At 36.8% G+C, this 25,563-nt stretch overlaps 2 protein-coding genes across 5 annotated transcripts in view; both read right to left on the reverse strand.

Annotated features, from left to right (window-relative positions):
* LOC127996304 (centriolin) overlaps window positions 1-7,186 on the reverse strand; it is a 34,027-nt gene extending 26,841 nt beyond the window's left edge. For 3 of the 4 annotated variants that reach the window (XR_008169229.1, XM_052591936.1, XM_052591935.1), the window contains exons 1-4: window positions 6,552-7,184; window positions 2,325-2,455; window positions 2,064-2,194; window positions 494-635 (exon numbers count right to left, since the gene is read on the reverse strand). Coding sequence is in view for 3 of the 4 variants with exons in the window: in XM_052591936.1 (XP_052447896.1) it covers window positions 494-635; window positions 2,064-2,194; window positions 2,325-2,455; window positions 6,552-6,696 (549 nt within the window). In the remaining variant the exon portion in view is untranslated. Of the gene's footprint in view, window positions 1-493; window positions 636-2,063; window positions 2,195-2,324; window positions 2,456-6,551 lie in introns of all 4 variants that reach the window. The other variant, XM_052591937.1, reaches the window with a different exon arrangement.
* A 274-nt stretch (window positions 7,187-7,460) lies between these two features.
* Window positions 7,461-25,563, reverse strand: part of LOC127996371 (complement C5) — a 28,293-nt gene continuing 10,190 nt past the window's right edge. Inside the window, exons 18-42 of the mRNA XM_052591941.1 lie at window positions 24,640-24,749; window positions 24,447-24,528; window positions 24,246-24,328; window positions 18,457-18,593; window positions 17,637-17,858; window positions 17,396-17,456; window positions 17,225-17,314; window positions 16,840-17,052; window positions 13,581-13,665; window positions 13,262-13,421; window positions 13,086-13,184; window positions 12,822-12,993; window positions 12,507-12,712; window positions 12,258-12,410; window positions 12,094-12,156; window positions 11,031-11,124; window positions 10,903-10,942; window positions 9,329-9,431; window positions 9,167-9,241; window positions 8,952-9,057; window positions 8,780-8,863; window positions 8,437-8,526; window positions 8,251-8,334; window positions 7,992-8,133; window positions 7,461-7,738 (exon numbers count right to left, since the gene is read on the reverse strand). Of these exons, the coding sequence (XP_052447901.1) occupies window positions 7,597-7,738; window positions 7,992-8,133; window positions 8,251-8,334; window positions 8,437-8,526; window positions 8,780-8,863; window positions 8,952-9,057; window positions 9,167-9,241; window positions 9,329-9,431; window positions 10,903-10,942; window positions 11,031-11,124; window positions 12,094-12,156; window positions 12,258-12,410; window positions 12,507-12,712; window positions 12,822-12,993; window positions 13,086-13,184; window positions 13,262-13,421; window positions 13,581-13,665; window positions 16,840-17,052; window positions 17,225-17,314; window positions 17,396-17,456; window positions 17,637-17,858; window positions 18,457-18,593; window positions 24,246-24,328; window positions 24,447-24,528; window positions 24,640-24,749 (2,896 nt within the window). The 3' untranslated portion in view covers window positions 7,461-7,596. The remainder of the gene's footprint in view (window positions 7,739-7,991; window positions 8,134-8,250; window positions 8,335-8,436; window positions 8,527-8,779; window positions 8,864-8,951; window positions 9,058-9,166; window positions 9,242-9,328; window positions 9,432-10,902; window positions 10,943-11,030; window positions 11,125-12,093; window positions 12,157-12,257; window positions 12,411-12,506; window positions 12,713-12,821; window positions 12,994-13,085; window positions 13,185-13,261; window positions 13,422-13,580; window positions 13,666-16,839; window positions 17,053-17,224; window positions 17,315-17,395; window positions 17,457-17,636; window positions 17,859-18,456; window positions 18,594-24,245; window positions 24,329-24,446; window positions 24,529-24,639; window positions 24,750-25,563) is intronic.

Genomic DNA, 25,563 nt, shown 5'->3' on the forward strand with positions numbered 1-25,563 from the left:
TTCTACCTGGCAGTGTCTCTCTACTAGTAAAGCTGTAGAGAATTATGTGGCGCCCTCTATAGGACCGGCAACTAGTCGACGTCAAGCTTAAAGCATCATGGCAGCGCATTGAAGTCGACTAATCGATTAGACGGTACTACCCCTATTATTTACTCACCTTTACTCACCTCCAAACCTGTTTGACTTTGTTTCTTCTGCCGAACACAAAAGATATTTTGAAGGAATATTGGTAACCAAACCATTTTGGTGCCTCCACATCCATTAAAGAAAAATATTGAGACTTTTTTTTATTCTTTTCAAAATATCTTTATGTTCCACAGAAGGAAAAGGTTATACAGGTTTGCAACAATATGATATGAGAATATGAGAATAACACATTTTCTTTTCTTTTTGATCCATTTGAGGACTTTTTTGTTGATTGGCTGTTTTAAACACATGATTAACAAATATAAGCAAATGCTGCGACAGACAAGCTCGGATAAATTGTACTCACTGAGAATATCTTGTTGCTCTGTAGATTTATAGTATGAAGAGATCTGAGCTTCTTTGCCATCCAAACTGGAAGATGTTCAATGTTGTTGAAGGCCAAATTCATAACCTGAAGATTTGTCATGTGCTCTAAACCTTCAATTTTTCTGCAAATAAATTAATTATAATTTTTATAAAAAAACTTGTATTGGCCTTTAGAACATTACACCATCTTTTATTCTACTATGGAAACTGTTATTAAAATATATATATATTAGGGGTGTAACGGTTCACAAAATTCACGGTTCGGTTCGATACGATACACTGATGTCACGGTTCGGTTCGGTTCGGTTCGATACGTTTTAGATACAGCAAAATGTAAAAACATCTCAACTTTTCAGAATGCCGCAAGCGCACCGCGGGTCATGTGACAAGAACCAACCAATCAGCTTCATCCTTTCCCGTAACAAGGTTGAGAGCTCAGCCAAGATGAAGGAACAGCTGATCATAGTTGTATATGGATTGCAATTTTGAAATAAATTTAGTAGCAGAGCTACTGCAAGCGATTTTTAGAGCTGCAAATCCATTTATCCTTCGCTGAAATTTCCGCGTCTCATGGAGAGAGCACGTCATTGTTGCTTAGCAAAGACAGACGCCTCATGAGCGCTTCTGCCCGAGCGCTTTGGAAAGGAGGAGAAAGACGTGCTTAGCGTTTTCCACGCGTTTTTAGGAGCGATATGTGAACGGCCCCTAAGGCGCTCGCTCACTCAGCACGCGCTGAAGGCTCGTTGCAAAATGTCTAATGCATTTAACAGACCAGAAATATAAGATCCTAAAATAACCAACAGGTCTGGTGTTTGGGTTGGATTCCCTGTAAGCTATAGTGTCTAAATGCTGCAGGGATAGTTTGCTGCGTGCATGTTTCTCCTTTTTTTCGTCTTTTCCCAGATAGTACTGACGCATATATCCCAGATATTCCCGCTGGGGTTTTTTTTTTTTGTATTCCCGCTGGTGTACCCTGTCATGTTGCAGATGCGACATACCGTTGTTTTTTTATCCACCACTCTCTTGCCATCACCATTATAGCTTAAAGGGAATCCAAAGTGCACCCAAACACCAGACCTGTTGGTTATTGGAGGATCTTCTCATTTCTAGTCTGTTAAACGCATTGGCTATTTTGCAACGAGCCTTCAGCACGTACTGAGTGAGCGAGCGCCTGCTGAGTAGCCTAACATAAACATATAAGATGGTGTTTTTTTCTTCTTCGGGAGTGTCAGGGGCGTTGCCTGTTACGTTGTTTGGGTTATTGGGCTACCTTGTTGAACGCATATCATTATATTTCTATCTCTCTCTTTTTTTTTTTTTTTTCCAAATATAATTAATTACTCCAACGAACCGTTCGGTATACATAATGCGTACCGCGTACCGAACCGAAAGCGTCGTACCGAACGGTTCAATACGAATACGCGTATCGTTACACCCCTAATATATATATATATATATATATATATATATATTTTTTTTTATGTAGCATACTATCATAATTTGTTGTAAGTGAATGTTCCTTGTTAAGCAGACATATATAACATTCTTACTGTATCCTGTTACTGGAAAGGTGGAGTTCCCGTAGTTGACACAGTTTCTCTAGTTTTTCAATTCTCTCAATCCTGTTGTTACTGAGGTTGAGAACCTGCAAGCGCTCACATTTATCCAAATTTTCAATATACTAAAACACACACACACACACACATGCACACACATGAATACACAAAAGTCAAATAAATGCAAGAGTGAATGCAATTATATAAATTTGACCCATCACACTGAGCATTAATCAAATAATATCGAAATCTTACCCTAAATTGTTTGTCACTTGCCACTGATGTAGACAAATTCAGGGTCTGCACAAGGACTAAATTTTCACATTTAGTCAACCTCCTGATCAGGTCTTCTGTGATGTATCTCGTCCCCTTACATTGTCTTTTGTCTATGAGTAGATGTCAATGTAAAATGTAAATGAATGACACACAAATGCTGGTGGCAGTCAAGTAATTAATAATCTGAAATGCTGACATATTTTATTTTGTCTACTAACAACTTTAGGATTATTCTGTCAATTTCTAATTATTAAGCATATTTTCACCGCATCCTGGTGTTTAATAACATTCTTGACTGACTTTGTTTTGCCAAGGCAAATTTCATAGCTGAAGTTCATTTTTCTTTGTTTTACACATTACATGCCTCATGTTTGAACTGAGATCAAACGGCTTTGGCAAACAAGTAGACTAACTAACTATAAATAAAACTACACTAGGGCCAAAACGGTTTGACATGACAAAAAAAAAAAAAAATTATAATAATTGAACAAAAATAGGATATTTTCACGCAATTACTTATTTCACTCTTCTTTTAAAAACAAGACAATTTTATGATAGAGATCCATAGTTTGAGATTTCAAAAAGTATGGGTCTGAGACAAGAGCAAAACAAGAAAATCTATACAGAAAATTACCAGAAATAATGAAGGCATGGTGAAATCATTAAGTTTTCATAAAGATCAACCCATGGGATATAAAAGTACCCATGGAGAAATGACTTTAATACTTCAAAATGACCTGAAAAGGCAGATCAGATAAGAGCAGAGGTGGGTAGAGTACCCAAAAACTTTACTCAAGTAAAAGTAAAAGTAATTCTAGAAATATTTACTCAAGTAAAAGTAAAAGTACTAGTCTTGAATAGTTACTTGAGTAAGAGTAAAAGAGTATCGGATAAAAAATCTACTCAAGTAGTTAGTTACTAGTTACTTTGGGTCATATATACGGAGCCTTTTTTTATATAGATATATAGACCAGTGTTAATTTTGACAGCAAATTCGGATTTAGTCTTAGTCTTAGTCTTTTGAATAACACACCATTTAGTTTTAGTCACATTTTAGTCATCTGAAATGTTTTAGTCTTAGTCTAGTTTTAGTCGACTAAATATCATAAGAGTTTTAGTCTTAGTCTAGTCTTAAGTCTTTTAGTCTTAGTCTAGTTTTTTTTAGTAGAACAAAGTCAACTTAGTTGACCTGACTAAAAGTTTCCATCAGTCTGTTATGGAATGGTATTTATAAAATAAACATAAGGCCTGCTCTCAATGAAAAATATACATGCTCTCTGAAAAAGATATGCATTCCTCCTGAATGATATGCTATGCATATGACATTCTTTCAAGATGAAGTACAGTATTATTGAAATAGACAACCACCTATATTATATTTGTATTATATGTTCATTCTATTTCTTTATTTGTGATATTTACACAAAGTTTACATTTTTTTAAGTTTTTTTTTGTTCATTTAAAATAGCACTGCATAGTCATCACTGTAAAATAAAATACACAATCAAACCAAAATGTATTCAGACACCTTCAACGTTTCTTACAATATCACAGTTTATTTGCTGTAGTTTAGAAATTGGTAATAAAATATGACAATAACTCAGGGTTAAACTGTGTCAGAACAACAAATTCATCTTGATAATGTCGGATGCAATGCTTAATTTGGTTCAGTCTGTGGTGTGAAAAGGTTGCATTAGCAATTAAAGAAAGAAACACTTAAGCAAAACATGCTCAGGTCCCTAATATTTTTATTTTATTTTTTAGTCACTAGTAAAACAATATAATCTATTCTATCTGATTTTTGGATTGACTTTGGATAAATTCTTGTTAAAACTACAAAGTAATTCAATCAAGAGCAGTGAGTGATTTACTTTCATTTTCATACATTAAAGACACTGACAGCAGAGCTAGTAAATTAGGCGCGGTCACTTTAAGAGACAAATGCATCCATTATAAAGATACACATCCGATTTCTTTCCAAGACAATATTTAGTATGTATTTGTTGTCGGTACAAAAGCAAGAAGACTTTGAGACGCGTCTCTGCTTGCTCCCTGAACACCAGAACACCGCGCTGCTGAATTGAGCTCTTTCACTTTTCGCTCTTTTTCATATGTTTATTTAAAATGCGATTTGTATTTGTTCGTTCGGGTGCAGGAGGACGCAAACGTCCTGAAGGAGAGCTCGATTCAGTGTTGCGCGAGTAACCAGCTGCTCAGTTCAACTTTCCCGCATTGCGGGGCTGAAGCCAACTTGATGTGTTGAATGCTCGGAGCACGTTATAAAGCGTATTCTTAAAATACACATTTCTGTTTTAATAAATGCTCATATTAAAACATAGCATTACACATAAGTAGGTACAAAAATAATCAGTGATACATTTACGACCCCATAAAAATTTGGGTCGCAATGGCATTTCAAAAGGTCGCAGTGTAGTTCCCTGTGTAAACAACTAAACTGTTATGAAAACGTCCTCGAAACTGTGCGAATTTCTGCAAACTCATCGTTGTTCTCTTTTCTTTGTAACTGCTGCTTTGTTTAGCTGTTGCGCTTGCATTTGCCGCGGCTTTTTAAAATGGCTCGGCTGCTTCTGCATAGATCAACCTACCCTCAAAGATTCGCTCTGATTGGATCTCTTCTCCATTCGTCCCTCCCATATATTTTCGTCTCATTTTTATTCGTTGACTAAAGTGTCAGTTATATTTCGTCACGTTTTTCGTCATCATATCTGACTTTTTATTTAGTTTTTATTTAGTTTTCGTCCGTGAAAAAGGTTAGTTGACGAATATTTTTCGTCATAGTCTTCGTCAACGAAATTAACACTGATATAGACAAAAAATTTATGTAATGTATGTGTGTGTGTATAAATGTATATATTTCATCAGCCTTTAATCCAATTTATGTAATTTATTATAAAACCCTGTCTGTTTATTTAAGTAACAAATATAGGTATCATGCCATAACATATTTTTAATACGACTGACTTTATTTTAAATGTGAATTTAACATTGAAAGTTAATGTGATATAAATATTGCTACTAATCTTTCATTGTTCAGAAAGAGAGCAAATAACATTTACATTATTAAACATAATTTTCACTGACAGTCTAGATTTCATTCACTCTCAGAAACTACCATTAAAATCACTGAAACTGTTAACACTGTGAAATCAATATCTTAATTATAGATTCGTACACACATCTGCACTTTGTTGTTTCTGACGAGAGAATTCGCCAGAAAGAGGTATTCAGTCAGTGAGCGAGTGAAGGAAGCACCGGCATTTCAGCGATGACTCATCGGAACACCTCTGATTGGCCATTGCATTCAAAAGCTCAACAGAACCGTGTGTGATTGGTTAATGCGCAGCGCTGTAAAAACGCGTCTGTCTCTGGCTCAGCGCCAGCAAGCGATCACAGATCTGAATTTAGCAGCTGATGATATGACTTGCTGAACGTACTCGCACTGGTGTGATTGTATTAAAATCTTAATCGGCTATTCTTTGTCTTTTGGAAGCTGCATTCAACCTGTTATAAGCCACACGCGTACAACTAACTAATGTCACAGTGGTATCGTGTACTGTAATCGAATGTAGCCCAAGTTATTACCTGTTAAACAGTAGACAGCACACGCGTTCATCTAATAAGGATCTCCATCGCAAGCAAATAATAGCCTTTGCAGATTAGCTTTCAATTCAGTGCAGTTCCATAGCCCCGTTTTCAACGCTGCTAATATTCTTAAACGTTACAACTGTGAACCGCTTCAGAGCTCAGCGCGTGCGGCAGGGAACTGAACGACTCAATCAAACTGATTCATGAACCAATTCACTCGTTTGCCAATTGGCTTGATCAAGCCTTTGAACAGAGTTGACTCAAAAGAATGAATCATTCGCGAATGGGCATCGCTCATTGTCCAGAGAAAAGTAGACGGCGCGTTTGGAATAAACTGAAGCATTTATTGCATTAAGATAAAGTAACGAGAGGGGCGTCGCCCACAGTAACGAAGTAAAAGTACAGATTTTTCCCAAAAAATGTACTCAAGTAAGAGTATAAAGTACCCATCTTTAAATATACTCCGAAAAGTATTCGTTACCCCGAAAAATTACTCAAGTAAATGTAACGAAGTAAATGTAACTCGTTACTACCCACCTCTGGATAAGAGTGGCTCGTGTACTGTAAGTTACATCTAAGCAACCAAAAGACTTGATTTACCTTCATCACTGAGATCTTCTCGACCTCCATCCTCAGTCTCCGAACATGAGATGGGGTTCGGGGACACCGGTTTGTTCTCGAGGCTCTTGGAACATTTGGATCCCGCTGTTGGTGACCGTTTGGGCAAATTACCCCCTCTTTTCATTTTATTCTCATGGGATATTAGGATTATCTGAGGCCAGCGAATACGATGCTAATCCTAAACCATCTCTACTGTTTAAACTTAACGTTAACTGCCAGTAACTTAGTGTATTTTACTGTTATTGTTAAAATTACAATGTAGACCAAATCTGATAAAATGCAAAGAACTTAAGTCACATATTAACTCAAATGGTTAATATATATGCTAAAAAGCAGTTTTACATTAACAGCATGTTCATTAATGTTTCACAAAGACTGGACAAGTTTTGTTAGCCCAGTTTCCATAGCGACCGATTAGGCTCCCTCGCGATCATCCAGCGACCGTCAGATTCTTCTTCTTTTTTGTAGAAACTATCGAAGGGGATACAGGCCTGTTGTGTCGCCTGTCCCAGGTCTCATTATTTATAAAGGTTTAAACTGAGCTTTCATTCTCTTGTTGTCTGATTCTCCTACATGAACTCAAAGGATTCGCGGTGGTGTTTGGATCACGTGACGCAGCTGCAGTTATTTCAAAATAAGAGTCCCGTGCCCTCAAAGCAGACTTCACTTGCAAACATTCATAACATGTTTTTAGAGTGTTTAGAAAAGTAATTTAAAAATAAAAGCAAACACTTTCCTAAACGTATGTTTGTCAGTAAGCAACACAAAATGTTTGTATCATATGACAATATCTGAGGCAAATTGCATGTAATGTTTTTTTGTTATTGTTGTTCACAGTGTTGCATATGTGGTTGATAAGAGTGGCAAAAATAATCACATATTTTGAGGTAATTTTGAAAAAAATTTTTATTTAAAAGTTACTGTTTATTCTTGAAATCTCAAATTTCTTTTCAGATTTTGTTGCCATAGAATAGAAGAACATGCATATGAATTATGAATCTTCTATTGACATGCAATTTATCACTTAATCTTCACAGCCTGATAATAAGAAATCAAATTCAAAATCCTCCAAAACACTGGCGTATTGTCTGCACACAGCATCACTGCAGTCGGAGTCAAGTGGCCACCAGTCCACCCAAGCATGTGAGTCCAAAGGAAATTTATACCTAAAACATTGTATAAAGAAAATCAGTTTCTAGGCTTCTGTACATAACAGTAAATGAGAGACACACTCAGTTTATAATTGACCCTGCAATGCAACCAATAAAAAACAAAAAAACAAATTAGCAAAAGAAATATTATGACTCTTTGTGTCAAACAAAACTTTGTCTCGACACAATACGTGAGAATAAGGTACTATATGATGTGGGTATGAAAAAAATATCATTCAATCAATCAAATGAACAAACAAGGACTTACTTATAACCATGATTCCTTTTTATCTTAATACTCTCAGCAGTCATGATCAGATACTGCTTGCCAACTTCGAAATCTGTTGAACTGCAAGTTGCCTTCTTCACTAAGTCTATCTCTGAATCTGTTTTTAGGTCGTCTGTTTGTCCTGTAGAAGAGAAATTAAGAGGATGGATTGAAGCTGTCATGAAACTTGTTTAAATTGTTTATTCAAGCCTTTTTGCTTTAAAACATTGCAGACAAATAATATTCAGTAAACTCTTGCCTTTCTTGAGCACTGCTTGAACTTTCGCTTTGTAGGTCACAAAATCTCCTCCTGCCTCAGATGATTCAATTAACACTTTAAACGCTAGGGGGGGAAAACACTGTAAATGATATATACTGATGTGCAAATGTATACACATGACAATTATGTTTTATGGCTTAAAGCTTCATAAAGATTAGTATTTACCATAATTCATGCTTTCTTTGCACATGTCATTTTTACGCTGTACAACCGTGATTTTGGGATCAATGGTGGATTTAAAGTTGCAGCATTCCGCTAATTTTGAAAAGGACATGAAAATACCAATGAGCAAACTGTTAACACAGACACATTAAACTCACAGATGTACATGATAACTACATGAGCAGCAGTGGTATAAATGCAGTGTTAGATTTTTAATGGTCAAGACTGACAGAATTGGCCTGGGGCACCATATTACCAGAAGCCCCAAGAAGTAAGACACAACAAAATGGTTCATTAATTTACTTATTTGGTCAATTGTTTTGTTTATGTCTTTCATGTGGCTTACCTGCCATGCACTGACATTGGTCTCCCTCACAGAGTCGTAACAGTTTGCGGCTTTGTTTGTGGTAGAACTTTATACACTTATTTTCTATTAAAAAATAAGATGAGAATGCTTGCTTTATGTATCAAAATAAGTTCAGCCAGACATAACACAAACATTTGTATAAACAATATACCTGGATTACTAAATTGATAAACTTGGAATACAGAGGCTCTGGTCATGCCAGTTTCAAATTCCTCTTGAATACGGAAACCCACACAGTATAACTCCTCTGATGGTATCTACATAATAAGTATTGTTTAGGTGAAATATTCTACAAAATTAAGTACACACCGTATTTTAATTCAAAAAGTCAAAAGGCAAAAAATTGTTCTGCCTAGCGATACTCACCGAATCTATCTGAAGGATGACTTGGTCACCATTGACTTCATAGTTGGAAATCCGAGACTCAAGTCCATTCAAGTACTGTAAAAAATAGAGACATAATGTCACAAATATTTTCTGAAACAAGGGATGGCTTCAGTAAAAATGTATTTGCATTTAGACGCTCACCATATCTAGATCTTCCTGGACTGCGATCACACCGGTCGGCAAATGAATTTCCATCACAGTGATTCCTGACTCCGTTTCAAGTTCATTTTTAGGTGGCTTGTATCTTTACATATAAACAATGTTTTCATTTGAATTAAAATGTATGCATTTGAATACAAATAAGAATATTACTGAGACACTTAAAACGTAGCTACAAACCCGATTCCAAAAAAGTTGGGACACTGTACAAATTGTGAGTAAAAAAGGAATGGAATAATTTACAAATCTCATAAACTTATATTTTATTCCTAATAGAATATAGATAATATATCAAATGTTGAAAGTGAGACATTTTGAAATTTCATGCCAAACATTGGCTAATTTTGGATTTCATGAGGGCTACAAAAAATTTGGGACAGGTAGCAAGGAACAGCTAGAGGACCAATTTGCAACTTAGTAGGTCGGATTTGCAACATGATTGGGTATCAAAAGAGCCTCTCAGTGTGGCAGTTTCCCTCAGAAGTCAAGATGGGCAGAGGATCACCAATTCCCCTAATTCTGAGGCGGAAAATAGTGTAGCAATATCAGAAAGGAGTTTCTCAGAGAAAAATTGCAAAGAGTTTGAAGTTATCAACATCTACAGTACAGTGCATAATATCATCCAAAGATTCAGAGAATCTGGAACAATCTCCGTGCGTAAGGGTCATGGCCAGAAAACCATACTGGATGCCTGTGGTCTTCGGGCCCTTAGATGGCATTACATCACATACAGGAATGCTACTGTAATGTAGATCACAACATGGGCTCAGGAATACTTCCAAAAAACATTGTCAGTGAACACAATCCACCAAGGACAACCAAAGTTGTTATCAGCGCTCAGTTCAGAAGTCTGCATCTCTGATTGTTTGGGGTTGCATGAGTGTGTGTGGCATGGGCAGCATACACATCTGGAAAGGCACCATCAATGCTGAAAGATATATCCAAGTTCTAGAACAACATATACTCCCATCCGGATATCGTCTCTTTCAGGGAAGACCTTGCATTTTCCAACATGACAATGCCAGACCACATAATGCATCAATTACAACATCATGACTGCGTAGAAGAAGGATATCGAGTACTGAAATGGCCATCCTGCAGTCCAGATCTTTCACCCATAGAAACATTTGGCGCACCATAAAGAGGAAGATGAGACAAAGAAGACCTAAGACAGTTGAGCAACTAGAAGCCTGTATAAGACAACAATGGGACAACATTCCTATTCCTAAACTTGAGCAACTTGTCTCCTCAGTCCCCAGACATTTGCAGACTGTTATAAAAAGAAGAGTGGATGCCACACAGTGGTAAACATGACCTTGTCCCAACTTTTTTGAGATGTGTTGATGCCACAAAATTTAAAATCAACTTAATTTCCCCTTAAAATGATACATTTTCTCAATTTAAACATTTGATATGTCATCTATGTTGTATTCTGAATAAAATATTGAAATTCAAAACTTCCACATCATTGCATTCTGTTTTTATTCACAATTTGTACAGTGTCCCAACTTTTTTGGAATCGGGTTTGCACTTATCAGGAATTTCTATGGACTTACTTTGCACAGGCCACAATCCGCTGTGACAAAAGCATAGGATCTGCTCACAAAGAAATCAAAGTAGCTTAACCAAGTTCATTTGAAAAGAAAACAAAGAGTAGGAAAGTAGACAAAAGTACCAAACTTACCATCTGAATCTGGGACACTTTCATGAATGTCAATTGACATATCAAAATAGCAATTTTCATTGCTTTCTGTCATCTCATAGAACACTGTTCTCAGCTGTAGAAAAATAGGTTAATCAGTTAATGATTTTGGTTCAATGCAAAGGGTTTTTGAAAACAAAAAAAATCTGGATTGGTGCAGTGTTTAAAATATAGGTGCATCTCAGTAAATTCAACTCAAATTGTGAAACTCATGTATTAAATAAATTCAATGCACACAGACTGAAGTAGTTTAAGTATTTGGTTATCTTAATTGTGATGATTTTGAAAAATGCAGATGAGCTGAAGCCCACAGTCAAAGAAACTTGGGCTTCCAGACCACCTCAGCAGTCCCACCAACTGATCACCTCCAAGCCACACTGAATTGAGGCAGTAATTAAAGCAAAAGGAGCCCCTAACAAGTATTAAATACATGTACAGTAAATAGACATACTTACCAGAAGGCAGACAATTCACTTACAATTTTTCTTTGGTCTTAAGAAGTATTCCAATTCGTTGAGCTATTTGTTAAATGTGAGCCAAAATCATCACAATTAAGAGAACCAAAGACTTAAACTACTTCAGTCTGTGTGCTTTCAATTTATTTAATACACAAGTTTCACAATTTGTGTTGAATTACTGAAATAAATTAACTTTCCCACGACATTCTAATTTATTGAGATGCACTTGTATACACTGAGAAAGGCCATCCTATAAATATGATTTATGACAAGGGTGGTATAATTAAAAAATTAACAAAAGCAAATTACACCAAATATAACATTAATACTTTAAAATGATATGAGCAAATTTAGGTATTATAACATAATAAATTTACTGTAAGTATGAAAGACCATTCCCATTTTCCATTTTAGATCCTAAATTAAGTGAGCACTAGAAGGTGGCAAAGTTTGTCTAAATGTAAAAAATGGGTGTTAATGACTGTGCATAAATATATATCCAGTATTGGTCAATAAATATTAGCAATATTAACCAGCATCACATCGATATATTGTATATTCCTTTGTTAAATAAAATGCTCACTTACACTGGCAAATGACACACCAGAGCTCATTGCAGTTTTGATGATTATATCATCATTTTTGGTCACCTTTAAAAATGAAAACAGAAGACTGGAATTAAATTCATAAAGAATTTTAAAATAATAAAATATTCCTCTCTTAATAATTCAGTAAAAATCAGACATCTTACCTCAATTGGTTTATGCACAGGATTCTGCTGAGTTAGTCTGATTCTTTTGATGTCACCTTTAGTCTTGTATTCAATATCAACCACCATGTCTAAAGTGGCTCTACTAGCTAAGATGCTGTACTTGGTAAGTGCCTCCAAAGTGAGAATACTGTCCTGAAAATTTGAGGAAAAAAGAGCACAACTATGTACACAAAAACAGATCACAAGCTTACAAAAACAGAATATACATGACAGCTTGCACTGGAGTACCTGTGTTGAATAGACTCCCCCTCCATATCTCTGGTCTTGTGTTAACCAGTTCAGAATGGGTTTTGCATATGTGGAATCACCTCTGACTAAAGTGTTAAGCAGGATGTAAACGGTTGTTTCAACGGTCTTTGCCGTCACCTCACTGGGTTTTAATGAATCCTTACGGAGTTTGGACTCCTGCCAGAAACGAACTGTGGCTGGGTTCCCTGAAAATGTACGAACAAATGGGTCATATAATGTTAAAAATATGACAGGGACTAAACTGTGCTGATGTTTTGTTCAAAAGTGTGTGGAATATCCCAAATGTGATTTTACCATCAACTTGAGCCTGCTTTTTGAGCGTTTGATAAACACCAACTGCAGACACACTATGGATGTCTACCAGTGTCAGAGCATAAGATGCAATGGCTCTTGCATATACACTTTCAATCTTCTTTGAGTTAGAGGTGATGTACTGAGCGGCACGATCTATAGCATTTTTAAAGACCTGTAGAGAGAAAGGACAAACACATATGAATGATTTGCCTGAAGAATCCAACATTTAGGCTTTGATTGGTTCGATTTTCCTGCCAGTTGTACCTCCAAGTTAACATTTGGGACCTTCATGGCATTTTTAATTCCAATCATGACAAAAGATGTGAGGAAAATAGTCTTTTCAGTTACATCTGCTCCGGCACCCTTAAAGAAAACAGACAATCTTTATAAAAACACTACAAAATACAGTATTATGTCATTAACACTCTTTATTCACCTACCATGAGTTTAAGTGGATTAGTTTGTGATTTCTCAGAGAAGGAGCCATCATCATTCTGACAATTTTTAATCAGCCAGTGGATGGCATTTATCAGCACTTCAGACTCCAAAGAGACGTATTCATGCATGTCAGCAAGAGTCTTGACTATGAGAGCCGTCACCCTGAAAAGGTTTTGTACACATGTGCAATGTAGCATGTGATTGGTACTTAATCTCTGTGTGCACTGTTATTTCTGTAGTATGTAAAGCTAAAACAAAACAAAAAACACACTCCATTCCAGCTACCGGTGAGGAAATCTAAGAAACTGAGCAGTTGATTACCAGGTGCTGGCTGATATGTCCTTCTTCGACCACATGCTAAAGGCATGTTCATGCTTCAGCTTGAATGACATGATGCTGGTGATGCCTAGAAAGGAACAGTGAAGTAACTTAAGTAAAATTACTAAAGGAATAAAAATTGCTTAAGGATTCACAAGGTTTTTTTTTTTCATTTATTTTTTTTAAGCAAAAACTTAATTTTGATGCATATCTCAGAAAACAAAGACTGAATATCTTAAAGGGATAGTTCACCCAAAAATCTAAATTATGTCATTAATAACTCACCCTCAAACCTGTGAGACCTCGGTTCATCTTCGAAACACAGTTTAAGATATTTTAGTTTTAGTCCGAGATCTCTCAGTCCCTCCATTGAAGCTGTGTGTACGGTCTACTGTCCATGTTCAGAAAGGTAATAAAAACATCTTCAAAGTAGACCATGTGACATCAGAGGGTCAGTTAGAATATTTTGAAACATCGAAAATACATTTTGGTCCAAAAATAGCAAAAACTACGACTTTATTCAGCATTGTCTTCTCTTCCGTGTCTGTTGTGAGAGAGTTCAAAACAAAGCAGTTTGTGATATCCGGTTCACGAACGAATCATTCGATGTAACCGGATCTTCTTGAACCAGTTCACCAAATCAAACTGAATGATTTTAAACGGTCGCATCTCCAATATGCATTAATCCACAAATGACTTAAGATGTTAACTTTTTTGATGTGGCTGACACTCCCTCTGAGTTCAAACAAAACAATATCCCGACGTAATTCATGCACTCAAAACAGTACACTGACTGAACTGCTGTGAAGAGAGAACTGAATATGAACACCGAGCCAAGCCAGATAACGAACAAAACATTGACTCATTCTCGAGTCAAGAACCGTTTCTGTCAGACTCGTCCGATTCAAGAACCGGGGAGCTGATGATACTGCGCAAGTGTGATTCAGCGTGAAGCAGACTGACACACGGAGCGTCTGAACTGAACTGATTCTTTTAGTGATTGATTCTGAACTGATTCTGTTCTAATGTTATGAACCCAGGTAAACTGAAGGCTTGAATCAAGGGCAATCATCGCCAATGACACCATTACGTCGAGCGCAAAAGAACCGGTGAACTGTTTTCTTCAACCGGTTTATTGAATCGAACTGTCCAGAAGAAGTACTGGTGATCCGAAAACTGATGCAAGGGATTCTTGACTCATGAACGAGTCAATGTTTCGTTAGTTATCTGGCTCGGCTCGGTGTTCATCTTCAGTTCTCTCTTCACAGCAGTTCAGTCAGTGTACTGTTTGAGTAAATGAATTACTCCGGGATATTGGTTTGTTTTAACTCAGAGGGAGTGTCAGCCACATTAAAAAAGTTAACAGCCTAAGTCATTTGTGGATTAATGCTTGCCGGAGACGCGAACCGTTTAAAATGATTCAGTTCGATTTGGTGAACTGGTTCAAGAAGATCCGGGTTACATCGAATGATTCATTCGCGAACCGGATATCACAAACTGCTTTGTTTTGAACTCTGTCACAATAGACACGGAAGAGAAGACAATGCTGAATAAAGTCATAGTTTTTGCTATTTTTGGACCAAAATTTATTTTCAATGCTTCAAAAAACTCTAACTGACCCTCTGATGTCACATGGACTACTTTGATGATGTTTTTCTTACCTTTCTGGACATGGACAGTATACCGTACACACAGATTCAATGGAGGGACTGAGAGCTCTCGGACTAAATCTAAAATATCTTAAACTGTGTTTCGAAGATAAAAGGAGGTCTTACATGTTTGGAACAGCATATTAATGACATAAGTTAGATTTTTGGGTGAACTATCCCTTTAAGAAAATATAGCTGGATTTAAAATGTTTCGATATTTGTACGGTAAAACAAGAAGAACAATTTTTTTGCAGTGTGGAAAATTTATTTTATATTATACTGATAATAAATAGTAATTATTGTTGGATCAAAAGTATGGAAGTAAAATAATGATATATGTCTTTGAAACAAAAAAGCTGAAAAATAATGCATTGCATTAACAGCACTTGCATTTTAATGCCTTTTATTTCCAGGGCTTGCATTTTTAGGTACTGAAATTTAACATAGTTGTTCGTTTAAGCTGTGAATATTTCAATTAAAAATATTTCACACACCTTTTAATTATGAAAAAAATCAATAATTCATATTCACGTTCCAGTATTCACTTCCAAAATATTCAATCGGTTTAAAAATACGATGTATAATATTCGACAGATTTCAGTCCCTTTTATTTCACTTTCCACAATGTACACTGGGGATCCCCAGCATTCCAGCACAGCGACGCACATGCCATGACACAAAGTTACGGAAACTAAACAACCGAAAGCAATATTTGGCTTCCTTAGATGTAATGTTAGTTCCGTACATCAGCGTTGGGTAAAACACCATTATAATCTCCTTTATGGTAGAGAATGGTGCTTACTTGTAGGCTACGGGTAACAGCCTTTATACAGTCTATGTTGAAATAAACATTCAGCTTTTCCACATGCCCCGATAATCAAAACTTCTGTTTAGCGCCTGATCCATTTATGCAGATCAGTTTTTGTAACTGTATTACTTAATTCACCTGTTGCTTTGGTCTTTATCAACAGCCGCTTGCACCACCTGCTGGTGAGCGACTGACAGCAGATGGAGATCATGCCTCTGTGCTCTACTGCTATTCCTACAGCTCCCAGATGTGAAAGGGCAAATTATCTGCCAAATTTTAACCACTGAATTTGTGGAAGTGAATTTGGAAAGTGAAATAAAATTGACCGAAATTTGCCTGTCGAATATTATACATCGTATTTTTAAACCGATTGAATATTTTGGAAGTGAATTCTGGAACGTGAATATGAATTATAGATTTTTTTAACTATGAAAAGGTGTGTGAAATATTTTTAATTGAAATATTCACAGCTTAAACTAACAACTATGTTAAATTTGCAAAAAAATGCAAGCCCTGGAAATACAAGGCATTAAAATGCAAGTGCTGTTAATGCAATGGATTATTTTTTCAGTTAGTGCTATTCAGCATGCGTCTTTGTTTCAAAGACATATATCATTATTTTACTTCCATACAAAAGTATCATTAAAATTATTGACTGTTATATAGAAAATGAGTGTACAGTAAATTCTGACATTAAATAATAATAATAATAAAAAAAAAAAAACGGAAAGACATTAAATGTGAGAAAAAAAGTCTTCAAGGATTGTACATTACTTATTCTACTCTTATAAAACAAACATCTCACCAGCTTGCATCTTCCTCTTTAATTCCTTTTCACTCGCTGCAGCATCTTTCCCCAGAATGTCCCATTTCTCTGTTTTATCTAGGTAGTGGTAGACATAATACACTGGCAGCAGTGCCATGAGCTCCATCTCTGCATTTCCTCGTGGCAGGCTAGTCAACTGTTTTAAACCTTCTGGGTTATTTATTATTGACAGAAGCTCTCCCAGTACTTCACCTGAATATGAAGAAGGGGTTACTGGGATTTTTGGAACTTTCAGAACAGTCATTTTAAATCTACAGTTTATAAAAGTAACATTATTGTTCAACATCTGATATACAAGTGTATATCATAAAAAAGTGTCATTTAGCATTTCCACAAATATGCTCAAGCTTCACAGACATCATACCATTAACTGTTAGAATACGATCCACAGTTGACTTGGGCACAATGTTTGGAGGAATAACATTTTTAAACTCAAGCTTCCGCATGGATGTGCCTAAAAAAGGAAAAAGAAATGGTGTGAGACTCCGTCAAGACATGAACACAGAGCATGCTGTTACTTTTCAGACGTCCTTACCAAAGACTCCATTTGGATCTATTCTTCCACCACTTTGTATTTCCTTTCTAAGTCCTTCTGGCTGTGAATACCAGAACATCAGGCTATCAGATCATAATCTCAGGCATACTAAGTGATTTAGTTCACAATAAACATCATTTTAAAGAATATCATGAGAAATCATATTCAAAATGTTTGTACTGTATGTTTGTCATAAAATAGTTAAAAAGTCTTCTAGCACTGACTGTGTATTGCATCTTACCACCACTTTCAATTTCTTGACCACACTCTCAGTGCCCCATTTAGTTGTCAAAGTGAAAGTGAGCGTATGAGTGCCTGCTTCCAATGCCATGATGTAGAACGTGACCAAGGCCACTGAACGACCTGCTATTTGCCCCTTGTTTTCATGTGGCCTTCCATCTTTCCCCTGTTGAGCTCCACGAAACACACACACTCCCTCTGTTGCTGTCAGAGTCACACTGAACTATGCGTTTTTGTGTGAGTTATAGAAAGAAAGAGAAAGAGAACTGTAATTTATTGATCATAAATAGACAGATATTGCCAAGTTTGGAAGTCAGTAAATTTTTATTTAAATGTTTTTGAAGGAAGTTACTCTCTTATGCTCACCAAAGCTCACTTTATTTGATCAAAAATACAATAAAAACAGTAATATGTTAAATGCTATTGCAGAGTAAAATAACCGTTTTCTATTTAAATATTTTTTAACTGCCATTTATTCCTGTGATGGCAATGCTAAATTTTCAGCATCATTACTCCAGTCTTCAGTGTCACATGATCCTTCATAAAGCATTCTAATATACTGATTTGCTGCTCAAGAAACACAAGGTCACTGCCAAAGAAAACAGTTGAGCTGCTAAATATCCTTGTGGAAACTGAGACACATTTTTCATACACTGAGATACATTTATCAGTTAAAAGCATCCTTTATTAATAAAAGGTATTATTTATTTGTATTATTTTTTTTTTAATGTACTGATCCAAAGCTTCTGAATGTTATTGTAGATCATAATGTATAATTTCTATTTAAAGTCATTCTCCTGATGAAGAACTGAACCTTATACCTGAGTGCTTGACGAACGCTGATTGTAGACTGAACCCCTGAGCTCAATCTGCTCTCCACGAACCATGGAATAAGGCAAGGGCACATCCACACTAGTGTCCTGGACCACCTGAATATTTTCCTCTGAGACACAGATCCCTGGCCAAATGAACAGGAGAGTCTGAGATTGTAAACCTTCAACAAAAGTCTGCATGCACAATACATGGTAATGTTTTCCAGAATACATTGTTGGTTATGAACACCGTCTTTGTGAGGCTCATTCATATGGTTGGAAATGCTACTTTATAAACAGTATTTTGTTGTCACATGACCTACTTATGTGGCTTGTGGGTTGCATCCTGTTTTCATCTTGGAAACAGATTCAGTCAATTTGCATGTTAATTCAATTTGGTTTAAAGGATCTTAACTTCTGTCAGACCAGTCAAATAATTAGTATAAGTAGAAAAAAACTAAAAGTGGCTGTAATTACTTTCGGTTTGTAGGGTCCAGTTGAGCAAATACTGGGATACAATGTTCTGTTCTGCCAGGTACTTACTATAAACCTACCAGTTACTCACATTATATCCTTAAAGGGATAGTCCATGCACTCACCCAAACCTGTATGACTTTCTTAACTATATATATATAAAGGTCCTTCTCACAAAGGAATTCTTTTTGCAGAAATGACTGCTTCAATGCGGCGTGGCATTGAGGCAATCAGCCTGTGGCACTGCTGAGGTGTTATGGAGGCCCAGGATGCTTCGATAGCAGCCTTAAGCTCATCCAAAGTGTTGGGTCTTGCATCTCTCAACTTTCTCTTCACAATATCCCACAGATTCTCTATGGGGTTCAGGTCAGGAGAGTTTGCAGGCCAATTGAGCACAGTAATACCATGGTCAGTAAACCATTTACCAGTGGTTTTGGCACTGTGAGTAGGTGCCAGGTCGTGCTGAAAAACGAAATCTTCATCTCCATAAAGCTTTTCAGCAGATGGAAGCATGAAGTGCTCCAAAATCTCCTGATAACTAGCTGCATTGACCCTGCCCTTGATAAAACACAGTGGACCAACACCAGCAGCTGACATGGCACCCCAGACCATCACTGACTGTGGGTACTTGACACTGGACTTCAGGCATTTTGGCATTTCCTTCTCCCCAGTCTTCCTCCAGACTCTGCCACCTTGATTTCTGAATGACATGCAAAATTGAGCAACAGTCCAGTGCTGCTTCTCTGTAACCCATTTCCTGCACACGCCTGTGCACTGTGGCTCTGGATGTTTCTACTCCAGACTCAGTCCACTGCTTCCGCTGGTCCCCCAAGGTCTGGAATCGGTCCTTCTCCACAATCTTCCTCAGGGTCCGGTCACCTCTTCTCGTTGTGCAGTGTTTTTGCCACACTTTTTCCTTCCCACGGACTTACCACTGAGATGCCTTGATACAGCACTCTGGGAACAGCCTATTCGTTCAGAAATTTCTTTCTGTGTCTTACCCTCTCGCTTGAGGGTGTCAATGATGGCCTTCTGGACAGCAGTCAGGTTGGCAGTCTCACCCATGATTGCGGTTTTGAGTAATGAACCAGGCTGGGAGTTTTTAAAAGCCTCAGGAATCTTTTGCAGGTGTTTAGAGTTAATTAGTTGATTCAGATGATGGGGTTAATAGCTTGTTTAGAGAACCTTTTCATAATATGCTAATTTTTTGAGATAGGAATTTTGGGTTTTCATGAGCTGTATGCCAAAATCATCAGTATTAAAACAATAAAAGATCTGAAATATTTCAGTTGGTGTGCAATGAATCTAAAATATATGAAAGTTTAATTTTTATCATTACATTATGGAAATTAATGAACTTTTATCACAATATGCTAATTTTTTGAGAAGGACCTGTATATACACATACAGAACAGACCAAAAGTTTGGACACACCTTCTCATTCAAAGAGTTTTCTTTATTTTCATGACTCTGAAAATTGTAGAGTCACACTGAAGGCATCAAGGGCTATTGAAAAAGAAGGAGAGTGATGGGGTGCTGCGCCAGATGACCTGGCCTCCACAGTCACCGGACCTGAACCCAATCCAGATGGTTTAGGGGTGAGCTGGACCACAGACAGAAGGCAAAAGGGCCAACAAGTGCTAAGCATCTCCCGGGGAACTCCTTCAAGACTGTTGGAAGACCATTTCAGGTGACTACCTCTTGAAGCTCATCAAGAGAATGCCAAGAGTGTGCAAAGCAGTAATCAAAGCAAAAGGTGGCTACTTTGAAGAACCTAGAATATGACATATTTTCAGTTCTTTCACACGGTTTTGTTATGTATATAATTCCATATATAATTTCACATGTGTTAATTCATAGTTTTGATGCCTTCAGTGTGAATCTACAATTTTCATAGTCATGAAAATAAAGAAAACTCTTTGAATGAGAAGGTGTAAACTTTTGGTCTATACTGTATCTCTCTCTCTCTCTCTCTCTCTCTCTATATATATATAGTAGAATGTTGATATTAATGATGGGAACTAAATAGTTTTAGTTCTGTTTGACTATTATTATATGGACAAGAAACATTTTTGTTTGTTTGTGTGTTTCACTGAAGAAAGAAAATCATACAAACTTGCAATGACATAAGGCTGAGTAAATGATGACAGAATTTAGATTTTCGAATGGACTAACCATTTATAGGTTTAATGTACTACTGTAATTTGTAGTTAATTAGTAGCTAGATAATTCACATAAAAAGTAGATCAGACACAATAGTTAATGTTATTTCAGCCTATCTAGCAATTGCTACGGTGCCCGTAAGGTTACTTGTTCGGTTTACTTAGTTTTGTCATGGCCACGACATAATAACTTGTGGGAACGTGATAATATGTTGTGTCCATGAGATATTAATTTGTGGGAACGTCATATTATGTCGTGGCCACGACATCATTTTGTCAAGGTAATGACATCCTTATGTCATGGCCTCGAGATGCTATATTGAGGGAACAACATCCATTTCCCATGGCCACGACTTCTTATGTTGAGGGAACGACATGTTTTTCTCGTGTCCATGAGTTTAATGCATAAACAAACCTGCTTGACCATAGCAACCCGGGATTATCAGAGATGGATTCATTAATATTTGATCTTGAATTAAGTAATTATTATATTAACCATTTGCTTTGGCTACCAGGCTGTATTACATGCGATTGTCAGCATTCCAATGAAGTTTATCATAAATAAATATTACATAAAGTGCATAATAAGATATAAAAACTTTTTTTATCCATCCTACAGTCTTTTAAGTCCATTAACCGATAGTCTTTCCCCGTAATATGTGTACATTATTATTATTATTAGCCTATTATTATTGGTTATTTTTTTTGGGTTTATTCTTTTTTTTTTTTGCTTCAATTTCGATCTCTTTACTTAACATTCTGAATACCTTTATAAATAATAGCGTACTGTAAATGCTCAACATTAACATAAAATTTCATAATGTAAATGCAGAAATTTTATATGTATAAATAATATAATAATTTCGTCATTCAAAATAAAATATGAAGGAATCCATCTCTGAAAATCCCGGGTTGCTATGGTCACGCAGGTTTGTTTACGCATTAAACTCGTGGCCACGAGAAAAACATCAGAAGTTCTGGCCACGAGAAATGGATGTTGTTCCCTCAACATAGCATCTCGAGGCCACGACATAAGGAAGTCGTTACCTCGACAAAATGGTCTCGTGGCAATGACATAATATGTTGTTCCCATGAGTTAATATGTTTCTTTAATAATTATTTTAAATTGGAAGAATTATAACTTTTTTTGCAGCAACAATACTGTTAAATTTCTATAGGCCAACATTATTTACGTTAAATTATAAACAGTTTACCTCAAACAGGCAACCATTACGTTACTTGCATAATCGTGTTAAGGTATCTAAAACGACAGTTTAATACAGTTTTATTACGTTTCAGACAGTGACAGATGGCTGAAATATGCGAATATCTGTGAAAATAGAGGAGAAATTAGTTTGTGACACTGACAAGCGAATTTAACATTTAAGTGATTCAAATGAGTTCAGATAAGTGAATACGACTTTCTGCTTTAATGTAAATGCCTGCATTTGTCCATATCGACATGTAAATCATACAAATTACGTACAATATAGTCGGACCGCAGGTCTAAAAGAACCGACGATCCGGTTCAAATAAACCGGTTCAGTAATTCTCGAACAAAGTGATTCCCGGAAAAGAATCGACGTCTCAGGGCATTTCAAAGTGCGCGCACGCACAGCGAGTGACGTAGGCCGTGTTAGTGAGGTGATTTGATGCTTTTGTGGTTTATAAAGTCTTTTTACATATAAGTTATAATTCAAAATGTTGTTTTTTTCTTGTCAGAAAAGCACATGGATACATTTGTGAGAGAAAAACTTGTTGAGTGCAGTCTTATTGAGGCGTCTACCGGTAAGTTCTTGTTTATTATACATTTTACATAATTGCTTGTCTGTTATAATCAACTAACGTTAACCCTCACGTAACTTAAACACACATATATTTTTGTTTCGTGCTTAAAGCTGCACTTTGTAACTTTATGTTCAGATTACATAATTTATGAGCCTAAACCTCATATACCCATTTTCCAGATCGTGTTTTTGACTTGTCCTTATCACTTTGGTACACCTATAAGTGTTTATATATGGACTGTTTTAAAGCTGCGGAGTAGCCCAGTACCTGCGTGACTTGTCATAGAAATGTCTGTGCGCGCATTCGCAAATATATACATCGATGGTAATTGATTTAACTATGATCTGCGCAGCATTTTATACGTGCAGAGACATTTTATGACTCATTTAAAACTCATTCTAATTCATTCCCATTTCCCACTCTTCTTCGGTGGTAACTTAACCCAAATCCGTGCTTCCTGTAATGAGAGCTGTCAATCAAGGTACAAGGATGTCCCTGTGTGAAAGTGACCAATCATAAGAGGGCCAGTGACCTCCTTGGTTTCCGCCCCATAATTGTCAAAAGTCATGTAGACTCTAGCGAGTAGAAATCAGCTGAGCGAGCAGAAATCCACTGCGTGAGCAAAACAGCACTCCGCGAGCAGAAGCCCGCTGTGCGCGAGCAGGATTACACTGCACTCGCTGGCAGCTACATGTACACCTCTCGGTTGTTGAATTTGTGCACGAGTACTTTTATCATGCCAGCTGAAGGTTCATTTCTGCGCGTGTGAAATAACATAATGTGCTCGTGAGCATGTCTTACACGCTCATAACTTATGACAAAAAAATAACGCCATACTATGACAGGCAGCTGTCAAACTCACACGCGTTGCTCGGCAACCAGGAGTGGCACGAAAACACCTGACAGCTGGTTTAGCACTTTAAATGATGGGGTAAAAGCCCCCCCCCCCCCCCTTTGGCGGTAGTAGGCTATAAATGATCATATATATATATAATCTTTTATGATGAAAAGAACACCCAAGCCATCTTGATCGGCGTTCCGAAAACGAAGGAAGGAGGAGGAAGAAAAACGGGCCTAAGCAGAGGTAACTTACAGCCTACCCGGAGGAGAGAAAGACGAGGATGACCAACAACTTTTTACACCTTAACAGTAAATAAAATGCATTATTATTATTATTATTATTAGGCTATGAGCTAACAGCAACAACATGGTGTGTTACCGCAGTGGTAATTGGGGATTTGCTCTCTCGCCTTGGGCACCAAATATTCTAGAGCCGGCCCTGCTTACGGGCACCGTTAATTTCAGCCAGCAACTCCATTTTCAGCCACCAGGTGAAGCTAAAACAAATATTCTACATACAGCTTGTTAACTCACCCTCACTGAATACCCCAACTGCTTTGAGCTCCCATGTAGTCAGTGAGTCTGGAATAATTTTGGTAATGCTTACTGAGCCAGACCTTAAACAGATTAAATTAGTTATCAGAGAGTCATTTTTATTTATTTATTAAATTTATCCATGAAATAAAGAAGAAGAAAAAAAAAAGTATATTATGGTTCAGTTCAAAGGTTTCTTACTTGCTGGTGTGTTCCTCCCATAACCAGCTCTCAGGGAAATAGCTCCTAAGAGATGGCATCCCATCCAGCAGAAAGACCATTGCTGCATTTTGTAACAGAGAAATTTAGATCATGCCTTTACATGTGTTGGTCATCTAAAGTTGCTATAGAAGTTCATTATGATAATGATGCATGTAAAAAAAAACATCAATACCTGTGCGACTTAGTATGATTTTATCCACCTCTTTACGGAGCTTCACAGCTTCGGTGCAACATCTCAAGAAAGCATACTTACACCGCCTCTTCTGAGTTGCATCAAAATTTCTAGATTTTTTTTAGAAAGATGAAATGAAATGTCAAATGAAATGATTCACTTGAACACTTTACACAAAAACAAACAGGTCATTAAGTATAATATATATACAGGTGCTTCTCAATAAATTAGAATGTCATGGAAAAGTTTTTATTTCAGTAATTCAACTCAAATTGTGAAACTCGTGTATTTAATAAATTCAATGCACACAGACTGAAGTAGTTTAAGTCTTTGGTTCTTTTAATTGTGATGATTTGGAATCACATTTAAAGGTCCCGTTCTTCGTGATCCCATGTTTTAAACTTTAGTTAGTGTGTAATGTTGTTGTTAAGAGTATAAATAATATCTAAAATTCTAAAGCTCCAAGTTCAATGCAAAGCGAAATATTTTATTTAACAGAATTCGCCTACAAAAAACGACCCGTTTGGACTACAGCCCTCTAGTTCCTGCAGTAATGACTAACCTCCGCCCACAGGAATACACAAAAAAGGGGGCGTGGGCGTGGCGAATGCGATTTTCATGTGCATCTCGTCAGTAAAAGCGCTCCAATGATTATAAGTACATCTCCAGCACGTGCATTCTTTTACTGTCTATGGTTCGGATCAGGATTGCCAGGTTTTCAAAACAAATCCTGCCCACTTGCTTCTCAAAACTAGCCCAATCGTGTTTCCAGGAGGGCAGCGTTCGCTCAGCTGGTGTCGAATCACAACACAGAAACCGCTGGCACAATCAGAACTTGTTACGTATTTGTGAAGGAGGGACTTTATAGAACAAGGAAGTCATCAGCCCATTTTTATGACAGTGAAAACAGCGGTATACAGGTGA

The sequence above is a fragment of the Carassius gibelio genome, chromosome A5 (assembly GCF_023724105.1).
Source record: "Carassius gibelio isolate Cgi1373 ecotype wild population from Czech Republic chromosome A5, carGib1.2-hapl.c, whole genome shotgun sequence".
Classification (NCBI taxonomy): Eukaryota; Metazoa; Chordata; class Actinopteri; order Cypriniformes; family Cyprinidae; genus Carassius; species Carassius gibelio.